Source organism: Poecilia formosa, unplaced genomic scaffold (assembly GCF_000485575.1).
Source record: "Poecilia formosa unplaced genomic scaffold, Poecilia_formosa-5.1.2 Scaffold286, whole genome shotgun sequence".
In the NCBI taxonomy this organism is placed as follows: domain Eukaryota; kingdom Metazoa; phylum Chordata; class Actinopteri; order Cyprinodontiformes; family Poeciliidae; genus Poecilia; species Poecilia formosa.
In genome coordinates this window covers 143,293-161,986 of record NW_006800225.1, presented here as the reverse complement: position 1 = coordinate 161,986, position 18,694 = coordinate 143,293, and the positions used below count along the sequence as shown (strand labels likewise).

The 18,694-nt window shown below is 37.2% G+C and overlaps 1 protein-coding gene across 1 annotated transcript in view; it reads right to left on the bottom strand.

Moving 5' to 3' along the window:
- Nucleotides 1-18,694, bottom strand: part of LOC103151595 (CUB and sushi domain-containing protein 3-like) — a 272,095-nt gene that overhangs the window by 121,854 nt on the left and 131,547 nt on the right. The window contains exons 8-10 of the mRNA XM_007571755.2: nucleotides 16,349-16,470; nucleotides 4,957-5,060; nucleotides 4,162-4,274 (exon numbers count right to left, since the gene is read on the bottom strand). Coding sequence (XP_007571817.1) covers nucleotides 4,162-4,274; nucleotides 4,957-5,060; nucleotides 16,349-16,470 — 339 coding nt within the window. The remainder of the gene's footprint in view (nucleotides 1-4,161; nucleotides 4,275-4,956; nucleotides 5,061-16,348; nucleotides 16,471-18,694) is intronic.

The following is an 18,694-nucleotide window of genomic DNA, read 5'->3' as shown; positions in this document are numbered from 1 at the left end:
TGAGTATTTTTGATTGAACATACAATGCTGCTTGAAACCAACTAAATAAAGATGTACAATTTTAAAACTTCTCCAACGTCATTGAACAGTCAAAATCGAGTTGTTTTTTATGCATTTATGAATAATCTTAAAAAAAGAAGAAAAAAATAACCATACATGTTCCATGAATCAAGTAGCCAAAAATCGGAGCAGCTTAAGTGATTAAAATTAAAATTAAGATCTAAAATGAAAAATAAAGTTAGAAAAAAAAAAAAACATAACTCCACATATGTTTTTGTCTGATCTGTGATCATGTGAAGTGATATAAAAAGGTCAAGTCTCTTAAAAATAATTTTTGCTGTAAAAAAAATTTACATTTGCAGGCAACCACTGTCCACCACTGTCACATTTTGGTTAAATTTGGCATTTTGGATTTTACAAATTTTCTAAATTATGTTTTAAAATTGATTTTTAAGTGTTTAAATGGACTTGCACCAACACTATTAAGCGATTGTATACAGAGACTGCAGGGCAACAGGAGATCTACCAGAGCAGCTTTGGATGGAAATTGTAAGGTTCCCTTTCGAAGAACCACCTTTGCTCAAAGTGCTCTGTCTGTGAGAGGATCTGCAGTTTGGAACTCACTTCCTGTTTATTTAAAGTCTGTAACCAGTTTTAGTACGTTCAAAAATCAAACAAATCTCTGGTTATGTCAAAAACAGAACTGTACCCATTTTTGATGTTTTACATTTCGCTGTTTGTATATATTATGTTGTGCTATTTTAACTGATTATCATTTCAGTTTTTAGAGTTACTTTTTAAAAGCCCATCTAGGGACAAGTGCTGCGAATTAGCTGTTGCTATTGCACCGTGATGCAAACATGGGACTGCTGTTTTATTCAGTTCGTCTATGTCAATGTGTGTCTGTCGCTATCAAATAAACTTGAAAAAAAACAACAAAAAAAAAAACAGTTACCATATTGTATTGTTCGAGTCAAAGACCAAAGCTGTATTGATGCTTTCAGACTATACTATAATTCCTCCATTCCATATTTCTTAAGTTCTACTTTTTTAAAAAAGCACAAAAAGTGAAATGAATGGCATTGAGCCAAGAAAATGAAATCATATTAGGAGGATAACATAATACTTACACCTGAAGTATAGTTGTAGGATCTNTTGCTGCAAGGCAACAGCTCTACCAACTGCGCCACTGCTGCACAGTTTCAGACACACAAAAAACCAATTTCTAATGTTCAAACCTCAGCATTAAAGATGTACTAGAAGTATTTCTCATCACTCTCTTTGCCTCTTGCGGCACGGCAGAACGTGCAGATTATATGAGACAATGCTGGCAGAGTAATATACGTGCCAACTTTTAGTTCTACATTTCAATTTTATTCTTTTCAGGAAACTACTGAATTTTAACACAGGCATCAAGCTGAACGTAGATGTTTTCCAGCTTCATTTTGATGCGCAGACAGCAGGAGTTTGAGAGAATTCCAGCTGCCAACACCAGGCATTTGTCTCACCAGCTCTCTGACTTGACAATTCCTCCTCCTCAATTTGAAAGCTTCCTTGCTCTCCCCCCCCACTGCCTGCCGCGACACGATTCTGTGTGGGTGAATATCAATTAAGGGGATCACTTTTAAATAATTTGTGTGGGACGAAACGGTTGGAGAAATATTTTTGCATTTAGAATGGACACCCACAATTCCTGAGTGATTCAGGAAGAACTCGATTTTTTTATTTTTTCCCACTTCACACCGTCTGAGTTTGTGTGAGAAATTTTAACATTTTCTGTTAATTTTAGAGATGAGAGTAAGCCAATGCCTGCTCTGCGACTAACAGTCATATAATGGAGACACTGTGAAGAAATTGCAATTAGAATTTTAATTGCACATGTTGTTGTTTAACCCAGTTTGCAAATAATTATTTTATAACCGTTCAAAAAGTAACGGGGAAACTGACAGGAGGAAAAAAAAACAAAAAAAAAACAAAAAACAACCTCTGAGTGAACTGTTGTATTGTCTAACTTAAAATGTCACAGAAACACTTGCAGCTGCAAAGTGAGGAAGTGAATATTTTTCAAGGTGTACTAAAAGTTATGTGCGGCACTGCATAAACAAAAAGAAGATTGGTCCTTTCGTATTTATTTATCGCATTATATGCTTGTTTAACGGGACAAAAAAACGCATCAACGTAATCCTTATTTTAATAATATTAGGAATATTTTCTTGTAATCATGCATGATCTGATTTTAGCTTAGGGTGTGTGCATGACGGGGTGGAGGTGGGGATGGGGAGGTTGTTCATGGCCAGAAAGGAGTGTGTTATGTTTTTCACTCCACTGAGAAAGATGGTGTTTTTTTTCTGTGTTTGCTTCTTTGAGAGGTGGGTGACTGTTCTTCTGCTTTTGAGTAGGTCAGGACTTATAGACGGTTGTCCCTTTTGTTCAGAGAAGGCATTTGTTTGGTTTTGTGATCTCATTTATCTTGTTGAGGTATTTTTGGTCACAATTTTATTCCAATTAGAGGTGTTAACCTGTTTTTTTGTTTCTTTCAGGAGGCTAAAGTCACATTTGTTAATGAACTCTATCATCACCATCTCTTGGACACCATCTGGAGTCGCAACAATGGTAAAAGAGAAGAACTGTATCTGACGGTACTTTGTAAAATTTAGTTTGAAAGCGATTATGACTGAGTCGTTTCCTTTTTAAGACATAAAGATGTTGACAAAATTGTTAGTGCTACTGAAAATTAACTGTTGAAAATCAGACATTACTTTTGAATTGATTGCAGTTACTGCCTCAGAGATGACGGCTGAGGGGTTTCTTTGTCTAGTACGCCCAACTGAACTCAAATCGATCAACCAAGCAGTTGGACTAAGTAACTGGATAATGGAGGATTTCTTGCTCTTTTTTTCTTTGACTATTTGAACATTGAATGTCAGTAGGTTGTGTGTTCTTACATGATACTTAGAAAATGTCAGAATGGATGAGTGCACATAGGGTTTTTATTTTCTTTAATGCTGATGATTTATGGGCTACTTGGATATATGAAATATTACTTAAGATAAATGAATCATCTATCTATCTATCTATCTATCTATCTATCTATCTATCTATCTATCTATCTATCATTGTAGGCTTTTTGGTCATTATCAGAGGAGTACCAATAATTTTTGTCTGCATGTGTAAATCCACAGATGATATCTAAATGAAGCAAAGTTTTTTTTTTTTTTTTTTTGTGCAGCAGAGCTCTTTCCCATGTTTCATGGAATGTGATCAAATAAACGACCCATCTATCAAACAAGAGATTCAGAAAAGGTTAATATTTTTAGTACTTTAAAAGACAAGTTGACATTGAGGACAAATACTTTGTTCCCAGCTGATGTTAAGATAAAAGCTCAGGTAGCGACGAAAGCCTTTATTTTTTTATTTTTTATTTTTAAATCCACGTCATCCAACAAACCAAAACCTCACTTCGACTGTCTGATCAAAACAGGTCACAGCTCTCATTCAATGGAAATTCAGCAAGAAATAATTTATCTAGGCATCAAAACACAAAACATATTTTGTGTTAAACTGAACCCAGCGGTTTCACCTTTCAGGTCAAACAAGAAATGAGATCACAAATTGATTGCAAACAGACAGAGATTTCAGAATCGCATTCATACTGGCAGGTAAGCCTGAACTTACTCATACACTGGCAGATTTGGATTTAGAAAATGTATTCCATTCACTCAACAAGTTTGCTTCTGACAGCAAATGTGACGGGTATCTCTCAAAGAAAAAAAGGAAAAAACAAAACAAAAACAAAAAAAAAATTGTTTAAGGAGTCAAAAAACATGCATCTGTTTTTTATTGAAAATTATTTATGCCTTTGTCAACGATCAAGGACAAATCAGTTGAGCAGACTTTATATGTTTCCACTGAATTTAATGATTTATCTTTGAAGATGAGCTCCAATGTTCAAGGTTAAAAGATTACTTTAAACTTAAATCTGTCTGATCTCTTCAAATTTTGATGCAGAGATCAATATCTGAACCCCAAAAATCTGGATTGGAGCACATCTAGATCAGAATGAACCTAGCATGATGTCTAGTTCAAAAACAGACCATGTTGGTACGCAGAAAGAAACAACAGCAAAACAAACACTCACACAAATCCATGTTCATTCCTTACCTTTGTAGTTGATCTTAAATCCTATAGATCCAACACTCTCATCTGACTGGAGGTGGAGCCACATCTGGTGGGTCATGCTGACAATCAGGTCAGGCACAAAGCTGCCTGATAAGCTGGAGCACAAAATGCATCACTATTAAATTGCTGTCATCGTAATTACCATTATAAAAAGTACAATTTTCATCACTGCAATCAGTTTCTCAAGTGATCTTTGGAGTGTGAATAAATAGCTTGAACATACTAAACTGGAACTCAAAGCTTTGAATAACGCTTTAACACGTTTGAATATTTTTGATTGAACATACAATGCTGCTTGAAACCAACTAAATAAAGATGTACAATTTTAAAACTTCTCCAACGTCATTGAACAGTCAAAACTGAGTTGCTTTTTTATGCATTCATGAATAATATTTAAAAAACAGAAAAAATAATTATACATGTTCCATGAATCAAGTTGCCAAAAATCTGAGCAGCTTAAGTGATTGAAATTAAAATCAAGTTCTAAAATGAAAAATAATGTTAGAAAAATAAAAAAACATAACTACACATAATATGTTTTTGTCTGATCTGTGATCATGTGAAAAATAATTTTTGCTGTAAAAAAAAAATTACATTTGAAGGCAACAGTTACCATATAGCACATTCATATTGTTGTGTTGATGCTTTTGTGCTATACTATATTCTTCCACTCCATATTTCTTAAGTTCTACTTTAAAAAAAAAAAACACAAAAAGTGAAATGAATGGCATTAAGCCAGAAAATGAAATCATATTAGGAGGATAACATAATACTTACACCTGAAGTATAGTTGTAGGATCTCCCACCTCTCCTCCGTCTCCGATAGTCAGAGTGTCATAGGCTATCTCCAGGTCAAACTCCTCAAAGTTGATTTGGATCACCTAACACAAAAAATTAATGCATTCAAATTTCAGTTGAAAGAAATAAATGAAATAAAGACTTCTTTACAGTGATTTTTTTTAATTATTATTATTTTGTTGACCATTCAATGCACTTTTGCAAAAGTGACATTCACCCATTCTCAAATAAACATGATAAATAAGCAGTGTTTCATCTGCTTGTAAAATCAGGTCCAGGACTTTGGTCAGTATGAAACACAAAAACCCATCTGACTAAAACATATTCATTTAAACTACACTGTCAATGTACCAGGGAAAACTTTGCTCATATTCTTTTTCTAATGACACAGGTCAACATGGGTTTGATGAAACCCATGCTAATCTGAATACAAAGTTTGTTTTCCTACTGTCATATAAAGTGCATCTCTCTCAAATGCCCAAAGATGAGTCATGTGAATTTCTTGATAAAGATCGAAGAGGAGCACCTACGTTCAGCTGTCAGAGCTGTGAGAAACGGCACACAGCTCAAAAGTCTGATCAGAAATTATTAAACCACACTTTCAGTTTCATCTAAGACCAGAGAGAAACACATTTGGCAGTAGAGAAGAGAGAATGGTGAGAGATTTGACGGAGGGAAACGAAGAAGATGGAGGCAGATGGAAATGTGGAGAACAGAGGAAAAGAGCAATGTGGGGGAATAATGAGAACATCTTTGATGCTCTGAGAGTAGAGGTTGAGAATATTTCAAACTTGAATTTTGACCTGGGCCTCGGGGAAGATTAAAACTGCACTTTACCACCTCCTTCCTTTTGCCTTATTTCAGATTTCCTGATTCAATATTCTGAGGGTGGACTTCAAAAATATCTAAAAAAAAAAAATCATACAGGTTTTTTTTTTTTTTTCTGTAATGCTAACACTGAGCACTGAATTTATTTTTCACAAGCATTTCAGTGTCCTTTTATTTCTCTATTTGTAATCCAAATGCTAATTATCTTCCTTAGATTGTGTCCTAGCACTTTTCTGTTCATTTGAGCGTAATGTACCACTGAAGCTGCTCTATTTAAAAAAAAAAAAAGATAAAAAATAAGCACAAAAACAAAAACAACAACAACAACAAAAACAGTGCACTCTCCAATATGTGCTAATTTACGTTGCTTAGTTTTGGAAAGGTTGCCTGATTGGTTTCCGTTTTCCTGTTTTTACTTCCTTAGTCAGTTCTCTATTTGATCTCAGCAGATTTTGCCTTCATAGGACAGTAGATCTACATTATGAACTTACAACAAATGTAGCCCCACCAAGCATAAGCAGGTCATCTCTACATAGAGGTTAAGAAGACAAATCAAAGGAAACCTGATCGTTGAGCAAGGATGAAGATCAGAATGAAATGTTTCATCTCAAGAGCTTTCCACCTAAAGAAGTGATAAATCCACAGGTCAGACTCTACAAAAACCTTAGTGACAAACATTATCTAGACAACATGCTGGTACCTTCAGCTTGGCAGCATGTTGGCTTTAGTTTCTAACATATATGTCTTAACAATACTTCTTAGACACTCTATGGGGTTTGGGTCAGGAGAGTTTGAACGATAATGAAGAACAGTGGCAACATGGTCATTGAAGCAAGTACTGGTGCTTTTTGAGGTGTGGGCAGGTGACAGGTTCTGCTGGAAAGGGAATTAAGCTTCTCCAGTTTGTCAGTGGAAGGAAACAGGACATCCTCGAAAACTTCCACGGATGGCTGCGTCTAGAACTTGGACTTGAGAGAACATGGTGACCCAACACCAGCAGAAGGCATATAGCTCTCTGAAAAGCCTCTAAATGTGGAAACTTCACATTGAACTTCTAGCAGGTTGTTGAAGGCTCCACTTTTCCTCCAGACTGCAGTAGAGTATTTTGCCTTATTATCTCAGGTAAAAAAGCTTCTGATGTTGCTTCATGCAAGGAATGTAACAGTTTTGGCCCATAATCTGAATACATCTGTGTGTGGTGGCTATGAATGACAGCCACACAGATGTGAACCCTCAACTTTTAAAATTTGCTATACCATTTCTCCACGTCTGTGACTATACTTGTTGCTTGTGCACATTTTTTCTACCAAATTTTCTCTTCCACTCTACTTACCAAGAAACATAAAGCTAGCATTTGAGAAATTGTCTTTTATGACTTGCCCTCCCTGGCTAACTGAGTGTCTGATGGATGACAATCTAACTACTACTTATATAGTCCATTACATAAACCAAAAACTTCAAAATGATATATCATTTTCTATTGGTCTTGAGTAATGATTAAGCTTTCTGAAACGTATCAAGCATTTTAGAACTAAGTGTTTAAAGTATGTCAATCTGTGTGGTGTCATGACTTCATATTTAGTACAAGTTTAACCTTTGAACTACATTAATTTGCATTGTACTGATATTAGTATTTATTGAAATGGTTTGGTGGCATATTTTTGTACATCTTTAAATTGACATATCTAAATATAACAAGAAATGTATCAGAAACTAAAATATTCATTTAAAGTTAAGCCAAAAGTGTCATTTGGAGGTGTAGACATTGTGATTACGTTTTCCATACCACTTCAACTCTTTCCTTCTACCCTTGTTTGTTACTTAATGTTTTTGGATGAATTAGTAAATGCATAAACAAGCCACTAAGTATTTGACTTATGCTTGTCAAAATGCAAATTGTAGACTTTAGTTTAATTTTATGCACCAGAGAATGAAATAAAACTCTGTGGAGTTGCACAGCCTTTCTATCAATATCTTTTAATATATTATTTCAACACCACACTGTGTTCTACTCGTGTAGTTCATATCTTGAAATAACAATGTAAGAAAGCTACGGTGCTACAGCTGACCTTTAATAATGTGTCTGGAATCAAGAAATTTAAGACTCATCTAAGTGTATACAGATGTCATTTAGCAAATGTCTGAGCCCAGTGTAGGCAGATTGGAAATCGCAACAACCCATACGGGATACTGATAAATAACCACTGAAAAATCCAGGTGATTTAAAACACCAGAGGCAGCAGGCGCCTTACAGCAGACCTTTCCGTTACGGCTATGAGAGTTGCAATCATCTACAGTGATATGTGAAAAATCACTGAGTCTTGAACAGAAAGTTATTTCTTCTAATTCTGTTGTATTGTGACATGTTGGTCTAAGTTTACATCCAATTATCGTGGATCTGAAAGTTAAATCGATTTTTGACTTTCATTAATGCATTTAACAGTCACTTTTTCTACTTCAGTGACTTAAAAAAATGTTCAGATTTTGTCAGCATTATGGAAGCTTACACATCTATATGCGTAAATCTTTAAAAAATATTTATATAAATGTTCCTCACTTTGATCACAGGCACAAAAATGTGTCTGGTGGATTTTTTAGGAGGACATTTCACTATGGTTCTTGTTTAAAACAGTTGGATTTCTTTTTTTTTTTTTCTTTGTGATAATAAAGGTCAATTATTAACTTGACAGGAAAGCGGAAGGGAGAAGGTGGGGAAAGACACGCGGCAAAGGAACCAAGAAAAGGAGTCAAACTCAAAACGGCTGAGTCGAGGTCTAAGCCTCTGTATACGGGGCACCAACTCTAACCACTGCGCCACCTCAAACAGGTGGATTTCTGAACACAACCTAACCTTTAAGTACATCCCACAAATTTTCCAAGGGAGTTGAGGTTGAGGCAATACAGTGGTAACTGTGTTTTATCCATACGAGAACCAGTTTGGAGTGTATTTGAAATCTCTGTCCTGCTGGAACACCCCACTATGTCCAGGTTTCAACCATCTACCTATTGATTTCAGTCAAGGTTGAAGGATTCCGAGGTGGTTCTTAGAACAGTAAGTCCTTGACGTTTCCATCCGTCTTGTCACTGAGGCCAGACAACGATTTGTCAAACCATATAATTGTTCCCCAGAAGGCATTTAACTTGTTCACATGGTCCTCTGCAGACATGTTAAAAATGTCTTAATTTTTTTTTTCTTTCGTGGCTCAGGCACTTTCAGTCCATGGCTATGTGAGACGGGATTCAGTTTTGGAGGTTTCAAATATTTGTAGGCATCTATGAGTGAGAGTTTAGGGCCAGATGGCTGAAACCTGTACATAGCTGGGTGTTACACAATTGGTTTTGGAAGGAATAAATCAGGCTAACATTAAACTTCTGCGTCACCATTCAGTGTAAGCTAGATCAAAGAGTGGTTCAAATCATTAAAAGCAACAAAGTAATGTGATTTCCACGCATTTGTGCATTTCTTTAGTTAAGTAGCTCAGACAGTTCCGCATATCTGTAGCTGTAGTTTCATTGCTCCAAATACAGAATTTTAAAAAGCAAAGACTTTATTTCTCAATCCCTTCTCATTAATACTACTTGAAACAACTTTCTTATAAATTACTCACACAATAAACCCAACAGAAATCTTCTAAGATCCATTAAGCAACACTTTATTAAATCAGCAAGAGCTCAGTAAAAGGCAACTGCAGGGGATTGTTTTCACATTGTTGTCTAACCCTTGATGTGAAGTGCCCTAAACTTGACACAGTTTCTGCTTTTATTACCAAAAAGGAGAGAGAAATTAATTAAGGGCAGTGAAAAGTAGAGTGAAACAGATTTCATGATTACAAACAAATCTGCATAACAAACATACAACAAGGTCCCCGTCAACGGTATTCATACCTCAAACATTTTCACATTTTGCTGCATTTCAGGCTTTAATGTCAATGCATTTTTTTTAAATGTTATGTAATTGTCAAATAAGAGGTATTATTGCTATTGTAAAGTGGGATGAACACGGTATAGAATTTTATCTTTCTTTTTCCAAATAAAAATCAAAAAGATGTGAATTTGGATTCAGTCCCCAAGAGCCATCTTATTGTAATGAAAGATAGCCGCTACATTTCATCTTTATGTTATGATCCCATCCTTCCTTATTTGCCCATTCTTCTTTGAACAAAAAAAAAAGAAGCTGAAACTGACTGAAAGTTAGACATCAACTTTCAAGTCTTGCCCAAATTCTCATTGGGAATTTGATCTGAACTTTGACTGGGCTATTCAAAAACACAAAAACACTTTTTTTCCCTAAAACATTCCATAATAGCTCTCACTGTTTTGGGTCATTGTTCTGCTGAAAGGTAAACCTCCACCTCTGCCTCAACTCTCCGGCACCCTCAAACAGTATTCATTCCATGATTGGCCTGCATGTGGACTCATCCATATTCCCATTTACTCTGACCAATTTCCCCATCACACCTAAAAGAAGTATTCCAGCAGGCTGTCACTAGTTTGGTGTTTTACATCTAAGGCTAAGATTTCTCTTTTGGTGTCATCTGACCACAACCCCCACTTCTGCATATGCGTTTTATCCTTTACAAAATGGGGAGTCTTATGACATTTTTCTTATCATAGTCCATGGAAGTGAAATTGCTGGATTGTGCTGTGCTGTAGTTGTAATTTAGTCTGAATGGTAAGGTGAATGACCACATCTTAGTAGGTTTATATCGTCTCAGACCCCTTCCTTTTTCAGGTGATTGATTAAACACAACTCTTCTAGAGACTCATCGTTCATAGATGCTATAAGTCGGTCCACAGCTTCATTCTTCATCTGTATTTCTTGTTGTTTGGCCTTCGCAGTGCTTTTTGCATTCATAGGTTCTCTAACAAACACTGAGAACCCTCACAAAAGTGTTGTTTTATTCTAAGAATACAACATGTTTTATCAAATGGGTGACTTCTGAAGTCAACTGGCTACTCTAGATTTTATTTAGCGATATCAGAATACGAGTTTATTATGCAAGTGAAAATATTTATCATTCTTCTTAGTCATAATTATTTATGACATTGTAACTATGTACCATTTTGTGTTGGTCTATCACATACAATGCACCATTGTTTGTGGCTGCAGCGTAAATAATTTGTGAAAAAGTGAAGGGGTTTGACTATATTTCCAAGGCGCCGTAATTTACACCGCTATTTGTCCACACATACTGAATGAAGACGAAGCAGAGTCTGTTGAGTTTTCTCCTTGCGTGCATCCTTTACATTGCATAATTATGCCTCACTGACACTTTTCACAGAGCATTAAACTCAGCTAGGGTTTAACTACTTTTCACAGAATCCTTGTGTGCATGTACAGTCGTCTCTGAAAATGCTGCACTGAAGTCAACTTTCTTTTTCTTCTTGTGTGGTAGGTAAAAATGAGTACTTCAATATGTCTGCGCTGTCCTAATTGGCTGGTGTTTATGCACCCATTTCTCAGTTAGATTTTTTTTCATGTTTGTGTCATATTCTACCGTGCTAATACCCACTCGCTATCTCTCTTCCTAATTGGCTGCAGTATTCCATCTTGTTCTTCATGTATGGCTCCAAGCCAATCAGGCAACAGAATTGGATTTCTGTGTGATAAAGCACTTACTTTGGCTGTCGTGCAGAAAATGAGGCGAGCGAGGCTCCTCCCTGCTCGTACCTTTATAAAATGTGGGGATTTCTTGAATATTACTGTTACCACAGGAATATATAAAATGTCTGCCGACTCAAAGAGCCAGCGATGTAAAGTGGACATCGTCAGGGATGGTCGAACAACTGTTCATCTGTGACAGCTTTACAGCAAACTCCCTGCTCCCACTGATCGTGTTTTGGCCGAGATGTGTCATTGTGAGGAGACTTGGGCTTTAGGCGATGAAGACTGATGGCTAACACACACCGCTGCTTCATGCTTCATCTGCTGCTTCTATTTTACTGAGCTGAATCTACCAGGTTCCTTCGTTCTAGATAGCAACTCTGAGCAGGACGCAGAGGTAGAAGGCACTGCTGGACACAGCTGCTATGCAACTATGGGATTAATACGTTTGACTAACGGCGAATGTTATTAATACCTGAAACACCTGTTAGCACCTGAAACGCTGCTGAATAACAATCATAGCAGGAATTCGTTTTCACAGGCCTAAAAAGGTTAATGATTCAGCTAGCAGGTCCCGGCTTGGGAAGTAATACACATAAAGCCCTCAACAGCTGCATGAGTATATGGCCTCTGCACATGGTGCACTTGTGCTACTAACCAAGTCACTGTGCTCCAATTTGATCAAATTCTAGGGAAATCTATCTACATTTGTGAATTTAAAGAAAGTTTATGTTTTAAAAAAAGTGTTCAGAAAATAATTGTTCTAATACTTACTCAATAGTTTATTCTGATTTTATCTCAGATGGGTCTTGTGAAATAGCTCCCTAATTTAGTGCCAAACTTTAGTAACCATGCTCAGTGCATAGTCACATTTTCTTTCAGAGCTTACACTCCACACACACAAGGGTGTCAAATCCTCATTGACTCACTATGAAAGTAAGCAATGAAAAATTTGGCAGGGGTCCAAGTGAAAGAATTTTCTCCTTCCCTTTTTCCTTTATTTTGTAGCTACAGTGCATCTCTATCACCAAAAGAAGCCCTGGGCAGCTAGCCAAATCACCTTTATCAAAACACACCACTGCATAGATCAGGATGACTGTGTACTAGCCAGTACTTACATGAATACTAATGCAAAATGCTTCATCTAGAACTTGTGCGTCAGTGAGGCCTTTTGTTAACACATTGAACCACGTATGCTTCAAAAATGATTTGGAGGAAGCAAAATAAGACATAAAATCAAGGGGAAAGTAGTGGAACACATTACAAGAAGCAACCAGAAGACAGAAACAAAAGAAAAAGAGAAGAAGAGAAAGGAAAAGAAAATTCGAGTAATGGTCACCCTGTCCTACTATCCCCAAGGTTAAACGAGAACAGGATAGAATGAATTGGCTCTAAAGGCTCATTCTGCCAAAACTAAATGAAGCAATAACATCACAGAGCTATAGAACTCCATTAACACTTAACCTGCAAAGGAAGGAGCCGAGGGATAGATCGACAGAGGAGGAGAGGAAAAGAAGAAATAAGGCTACCGAGACATAAAGAAGAAGAAAGAATGTGCTACCAAACTTTGCATTTTTTGTCTTTAGGGTATAAGCAGACACTGAGACGTGTGTGAATAGGTGCAGTGGGCAGAGACATACCCATAAAATAGTAAAAAACAGATTTCACCCTTTACTCGCACCCTGCCTCCTGCCTGCATTCTGTCTTTCTTCATAGTAATTTAATGGTTTCAGCCTGAGCTCTTTAATGAAGAATCTGGGTAATTCTAAGGACAGAGCCTCTGGGACTGCAGAGGGAGGAGGGATGTGCATGTTGAAAAAGAGAGAAAAGGATAATGAAAAAAACGTATAATGAAAGAAAAGGAGAGGGAGAGAAAATAGCGGGATACATTTGCCATAAAGAATTTTAAATGCAGTTACTTTTGGATACATGAACTGTTGAGATTTCTCCATACTATCCCACTTGCACAAAACCCTGTCCTCCTCTCATCAGCCTCAGACTTTTATCTGGTTGGCTTCCCCACCCTGAACATCAAGTGACCACCCTCCAGTCTGCTAAGCTGCTCCTCGTTCTTTCATTATTGTTCTAATTGAGAACAGATTTTTAATGCACGTATGCCAGATAGTCCCCACTCCTATTCAGTTTTGGCAGGTGTTCCTTGCCTTTTACCTGTTGTTTACCTGCCAGTTTCCTACTGTGTATTTGTCTTCTGCCACCTGCTCAACATGAGTCTGGCTTTCTAAAAACTAAATTATTTTTTTTGCACCATAACATCATGCCTCTGTCTCCTGTTGGGTTCCGTACCTAATGACTTCCTGTCCTGCCCAAACATTTGAGCTGTGATCGAATGTTAATATGTGAGCAAATATTTTGTTGTACACACTAAGACCATCTCAGTCTCAACTGTAGCAAAAGCCACAACTATTGTTCTGTTATAAATGCTAGTAACCATGTTTTTATTTTCTAAGAAAAAAAAAAATAGAAAGAGCAACTGTGAATGATCAATACTTTTCTCATTACCTGAATGGAGTGTGCTTTCACCTCAGGAGTAGGATTAATTTTGGTGAAATATATCACTAATTACTTTTCCTTGTTAAACCCAAGACGTTCACATCATTTTTTAATTCCAAATGATGGGTTCAAGTCTAAAAAGAGCAAGTGAACTTTTTACGGGGACAGTACTTTTAAGTCTCGGGTCTTATTGGGGTAATTCCAAATTATGACTTGGCTCTAGAGGGGCAAGTATAAATCAAGTCTCATCTCTTTCTCCCCAAGTCAGATCTTATGGCCTAACTGGGACCAACCCATAAATCATAGGAATTAATCACAACCAAAATGTCAATCAGTTTGGACGGTTGTTTTGCTTTGTAAGTTCCCCAGAAAGTTTTTCGAAGGAACTTCTTAAATGTATATTGTGATCTAAGAGGATACGCAGCAGGGAAGAGGGCCTATCCAGGAAAACGTAGAGAAAAGACTATAATTGCTATCCTACTGGCAAAAGAGGGTTGAACAAAGTAGTAACAATGGGGGTCCTGGTAAGTCAGTAGTAGCTGCAGTGCAAAGACAATGAGAGGAAAAAACTAAAAGCATTCTAGCTCTCTAAAAGATTCTATTAGAAAGCACTTTGGTTTAGTACACAATGGTTGCAATGTTTCTAATTAGTGAATGCCTTTTATTACTTGTGTGTAGTTTGTGTTTCAGGTGTTATCCACCATACACTTGTTGTCATTCACCTTTAAATATAGTGCTGTTCAAAAATATAGACCTCTATAAACTTCTGCTCCGAAGAAATGACATTCAAGACGAACTTTACTCCATATGGGGTGTGATTCAGTACGGCACATGGCATGCTGTCTACATGATGTGTGAGAAGAGCCATGCGTTGGACTCAGTGGTGCGGGTGACATGGAGATGATGCAGTATGTCACATACCAGTCCTTGATACGGTTGTGTGGGTAAAGTAGGATATAATGCACTGATGTAGCTGAAGATTATTTGGTCTTCATTTTATGTCATTATGTCCATTACCATTTAAAATACATATACATTAATTTTATGTATGTATGTAAGGTGCAGACACACACACATACACATACACGCATGCACACCACGAACGGTGCGGAGGGCATTAGTAACGTAGCCTTCAGCAGTCACATACACAGCATAGCCTTCAAGAGAGAATGTATTGCTGTAGGCCATAAACCAGAGGCCTTGGGCAGTGACAGAGAGCGCTGTGTGTGGGAGTTTCGGAGGGGAGAAAGAAGTAGAGAAGAGGAGCTTTTCTGGTAAAAAGCAAAGTCCCTAAAAATGTGTCTTTTTTTGTTGTGAGGGTGAAAGAAAGCAGCTGTATTTCTACTCCCTCATATACAGCATTGTTTTGAGTGTTTGTGCGAATGTGTAAGTACAGCTCCATCATGCTGATGCAGGTGTTGCCCTTGACGACAGTGCAGTCGCCAAAGGGAGCCAGAGTCAAACAAGGATGTGCCTCAGAATACCAATCAGATATCTCCTGAGAGAGAAAAGGGCCAATGGCAGATTTCTATCTGGCGTTCAACCCATCCCTGCTCCTTTGTGGGGATTAAATGATCTCACCGAGTTAGAAACCGATATCTTTTGAGCATTTGCTGCTCCATCACCCTGAATCCCTTTACTAAAAAAAAAAAAAAAATTAAATTAACTTTGTAAAAGATCAGATTTTTATTTCAGTTAAAACTAAATTTAATGCATCATGTTTTAGGTAGTTATTAAAGGCATAGCCTACTTAAATCGAAGAAACATGCTTAAAACTGAACCCACCCATCACTAAATTCCACTACTAAATGGAGGTTCCGATCTTGATCAGTCATTGGTCCTCATGCTAGTTAATATTCCTCTAGTATAACTCCCACTTTTCTTGGCCAGTAGGCATGTAGACCTAATTTTGGTGGGAGATATTATCTTTAACCCACAGCTAGCATAAATGACTGTAGTGCCACCTTCAAAAAATGTTTCAGATAGGCACGCAAGAAAACTTTGGAATTGTTTTAGTTAACCTAAATAATTTTGGAAAGTGGTGGGTAAAATTATACAGAAAGGATCATGACATGTTTAGTGTCTGACCAATCATCACACATAAAAGATGCGTTATAACCCCTTATTTATACAGATGCTCACCCCGCTTTCTTTAAATTTTCATTTTATTCCCCAGAGTTAGATGGTTTACCAAAAAAAATAAATAAAAAATCCACAATTACTGGAAAAACCAGAACTACATGAAAAGGCAAGCTCGAGTTAAAAGACATACTTTGAAGGACCATCAAAGTTTCTGATCAAGTTCACCTTAAAGATAACAAGAAGGTAAGTTTTTCTTGGAATCAAAATATGCAAGGATTGAGCTAAAGCTGGACTAAATTGTTATTGCTTCATATACTAAATCAAAATAAATAATGGCGTTCTTACCTTATTTGGATTTGATGCTGTAATTATCCACACACACTGGGCATTGCTCTCATATTGAATTGGAAAGTTGGGAGATGTAAAGGTCCCCGATGGCCCCTGAAGATTACTGCCACACGTCTTTGCTATAAAAAGAAAAGAGAAAAAAGAAGGACATATTGATCTTGTCATCGGTGAGAACTGTAGATTTAGCCGAGACATTAGCAAAAAGCTATTGCACACAGAGCCACCGCAATACCAGGCATTCACAATTACCTTTCTAATTAACGCGTTTAGGTGACGCTTTGCCCGAGCCTCTCACAGTGAAAAACAGAAAGCCAATTCGCATCATTTGAGGGTCAAAGCAGGAATTCAGTGACGAACAATTAAAAATGACATCAATGCAGCTGAGAGCTGGAAGGAATGAGCGTGTGAGCTCAGGAAGTGAAGAGAAAAAAGAAGACTGAAGTAGGGAGAGGAACAGAAAGAGGAACAGAAGGTCACATAGATGTTATTGATACTGTCAGCAGCATCTCCCTGGATAACATTACTTAATTGGAAGCTACTGGGTGTGAAATACCACATGATTAGCTGGAGTTGTGCTGTTGACTGATAAAGACATTTACCAGCTATTTATTTCAAACATCTATTTAAAGTAAACAATTTCAGAGCAGGAATGTAATCGTGTTCACTTACAGTGTTGCATGTCTAAACACAAACTGTAAGTTTAAAGACGAAGCCACTTTGAGATGGCATCAAACTGAACAAATACTTCCTGCATGTCGGTTAAATCGTGATTTTGTGTAAAAATGTATTTGAAATGCCAGGCTTTACGACGCAAAGCCATGCAAAACCTCAAACAGCGACACTTAGTGTTGCATTCAGTGGGGTGTTTAAAACGACACATGCTTGGTGTTCGATAAACCAACTAAGCCTTCATTAGGCTTTGTTCTCTGACTGGATGTGACAGAGAAGCTGCTTGTCTGTCCTTGGGTCGTCCTGTTAGACTCGGGAGGTAATTTTCTGGTTGGTTTGAAGCAGAGTTTGGCTCTTTAATGAGTTTATTCAGCAGCAGGCCATAAGAATACATACAGTCAGCATACACACACAGAGAGAGAGAGAGAGAAAGAGAAACCAAACAACATTATCTGTTGTACACCACTTCAAAAACATTCAGTACAAACATGCAGAGACAAAAAAAAAAACTTGAATAATAAACCTAATAGGCCTTCAGTGCCATGAAAACATATGTGACCCCATTTAAGAGTACATCCATTTTAAATTTTTTGTTCTCCTAAACAAATAAGTATCAGACAAAGACAAATTCCAACTGTTCTCTCAAACCACTTCCAACCCACCAAGACACAGACTTTTATGTACTCTCTCTCCCATGATCACTCTCTATGCCGCCACTTTTACTTAGTGGTCAGTGAAGGAAAGGAGGGGAATGAAAGAATCATACTGCAGTTTGTTTGCAAGAACGTGTTTTTTTTTTTTCATTGTGTGTGTAATGGAGTGTGTCCAAGAGGCGCCGCATGAGAGTGTCAAAACAAGTACAAGTCCCGTTAGAGAAAAACTGATATCACTCGCGAGTGTCTCTTAGCTTGATGCTTGAATTCCCTGACTGTGCCCCATCTGAGTCTTGTTTCTATAATTCTCGTTGCAACTTTGACTGACCTTCCCTCGTCTTCGGCTGGTTGCGATTTATACTCTAGGAGATACCATGGTGATAAATTGTGCATGCGCATGCTTGAGTTAGACGAGGTAAATGATTCATCTGTGTGCCTCCAGAAAGTTTGTGTGCCTTTGTAAGTATGCGTACGCTTTGACAGCTCAATCAGCGTATCCTGAACAAATGGCCGACCCATCACCGTGACAACAGCAAAATGGGCTCTATGTTGCTGCAGCGACACTGCAGAGAGAGTTATCACCAGAATTACCAGAGAGGATAACATCCTATAATTTATATTAAAACAACATCAATTTATTCAGCACTTGAATGCCATTTAATTTTTCCATTTGGAACCTTCAGCCCTTTTTTTTGCGGCCGTTAAAGTATTTGGTCACTGTCTTTACTGTCAAGTTTAAACTGGAAGTTTACAGACACTTTTTTTTTTTCTCACCATCAGATGATTAATCAGACCAAACTTCTCCTGTTTTAGGTCAGTTAGAATTACCAAAGATTATTTCTATTTGATAAATGCCACATCAGTGAGAGAAAAGGTGTAAACGTTTTTATTTATTAAATTCTTTGAAATCAGAAGTGGGCACACAAGTTCTCAGTATTTGGTACCAAAGTGTTTAAACTTCGTGACTTAAGTGAAACCTCTTGGATATCCTGTCATAATTTCAAACTCAATCCTTTTTAGC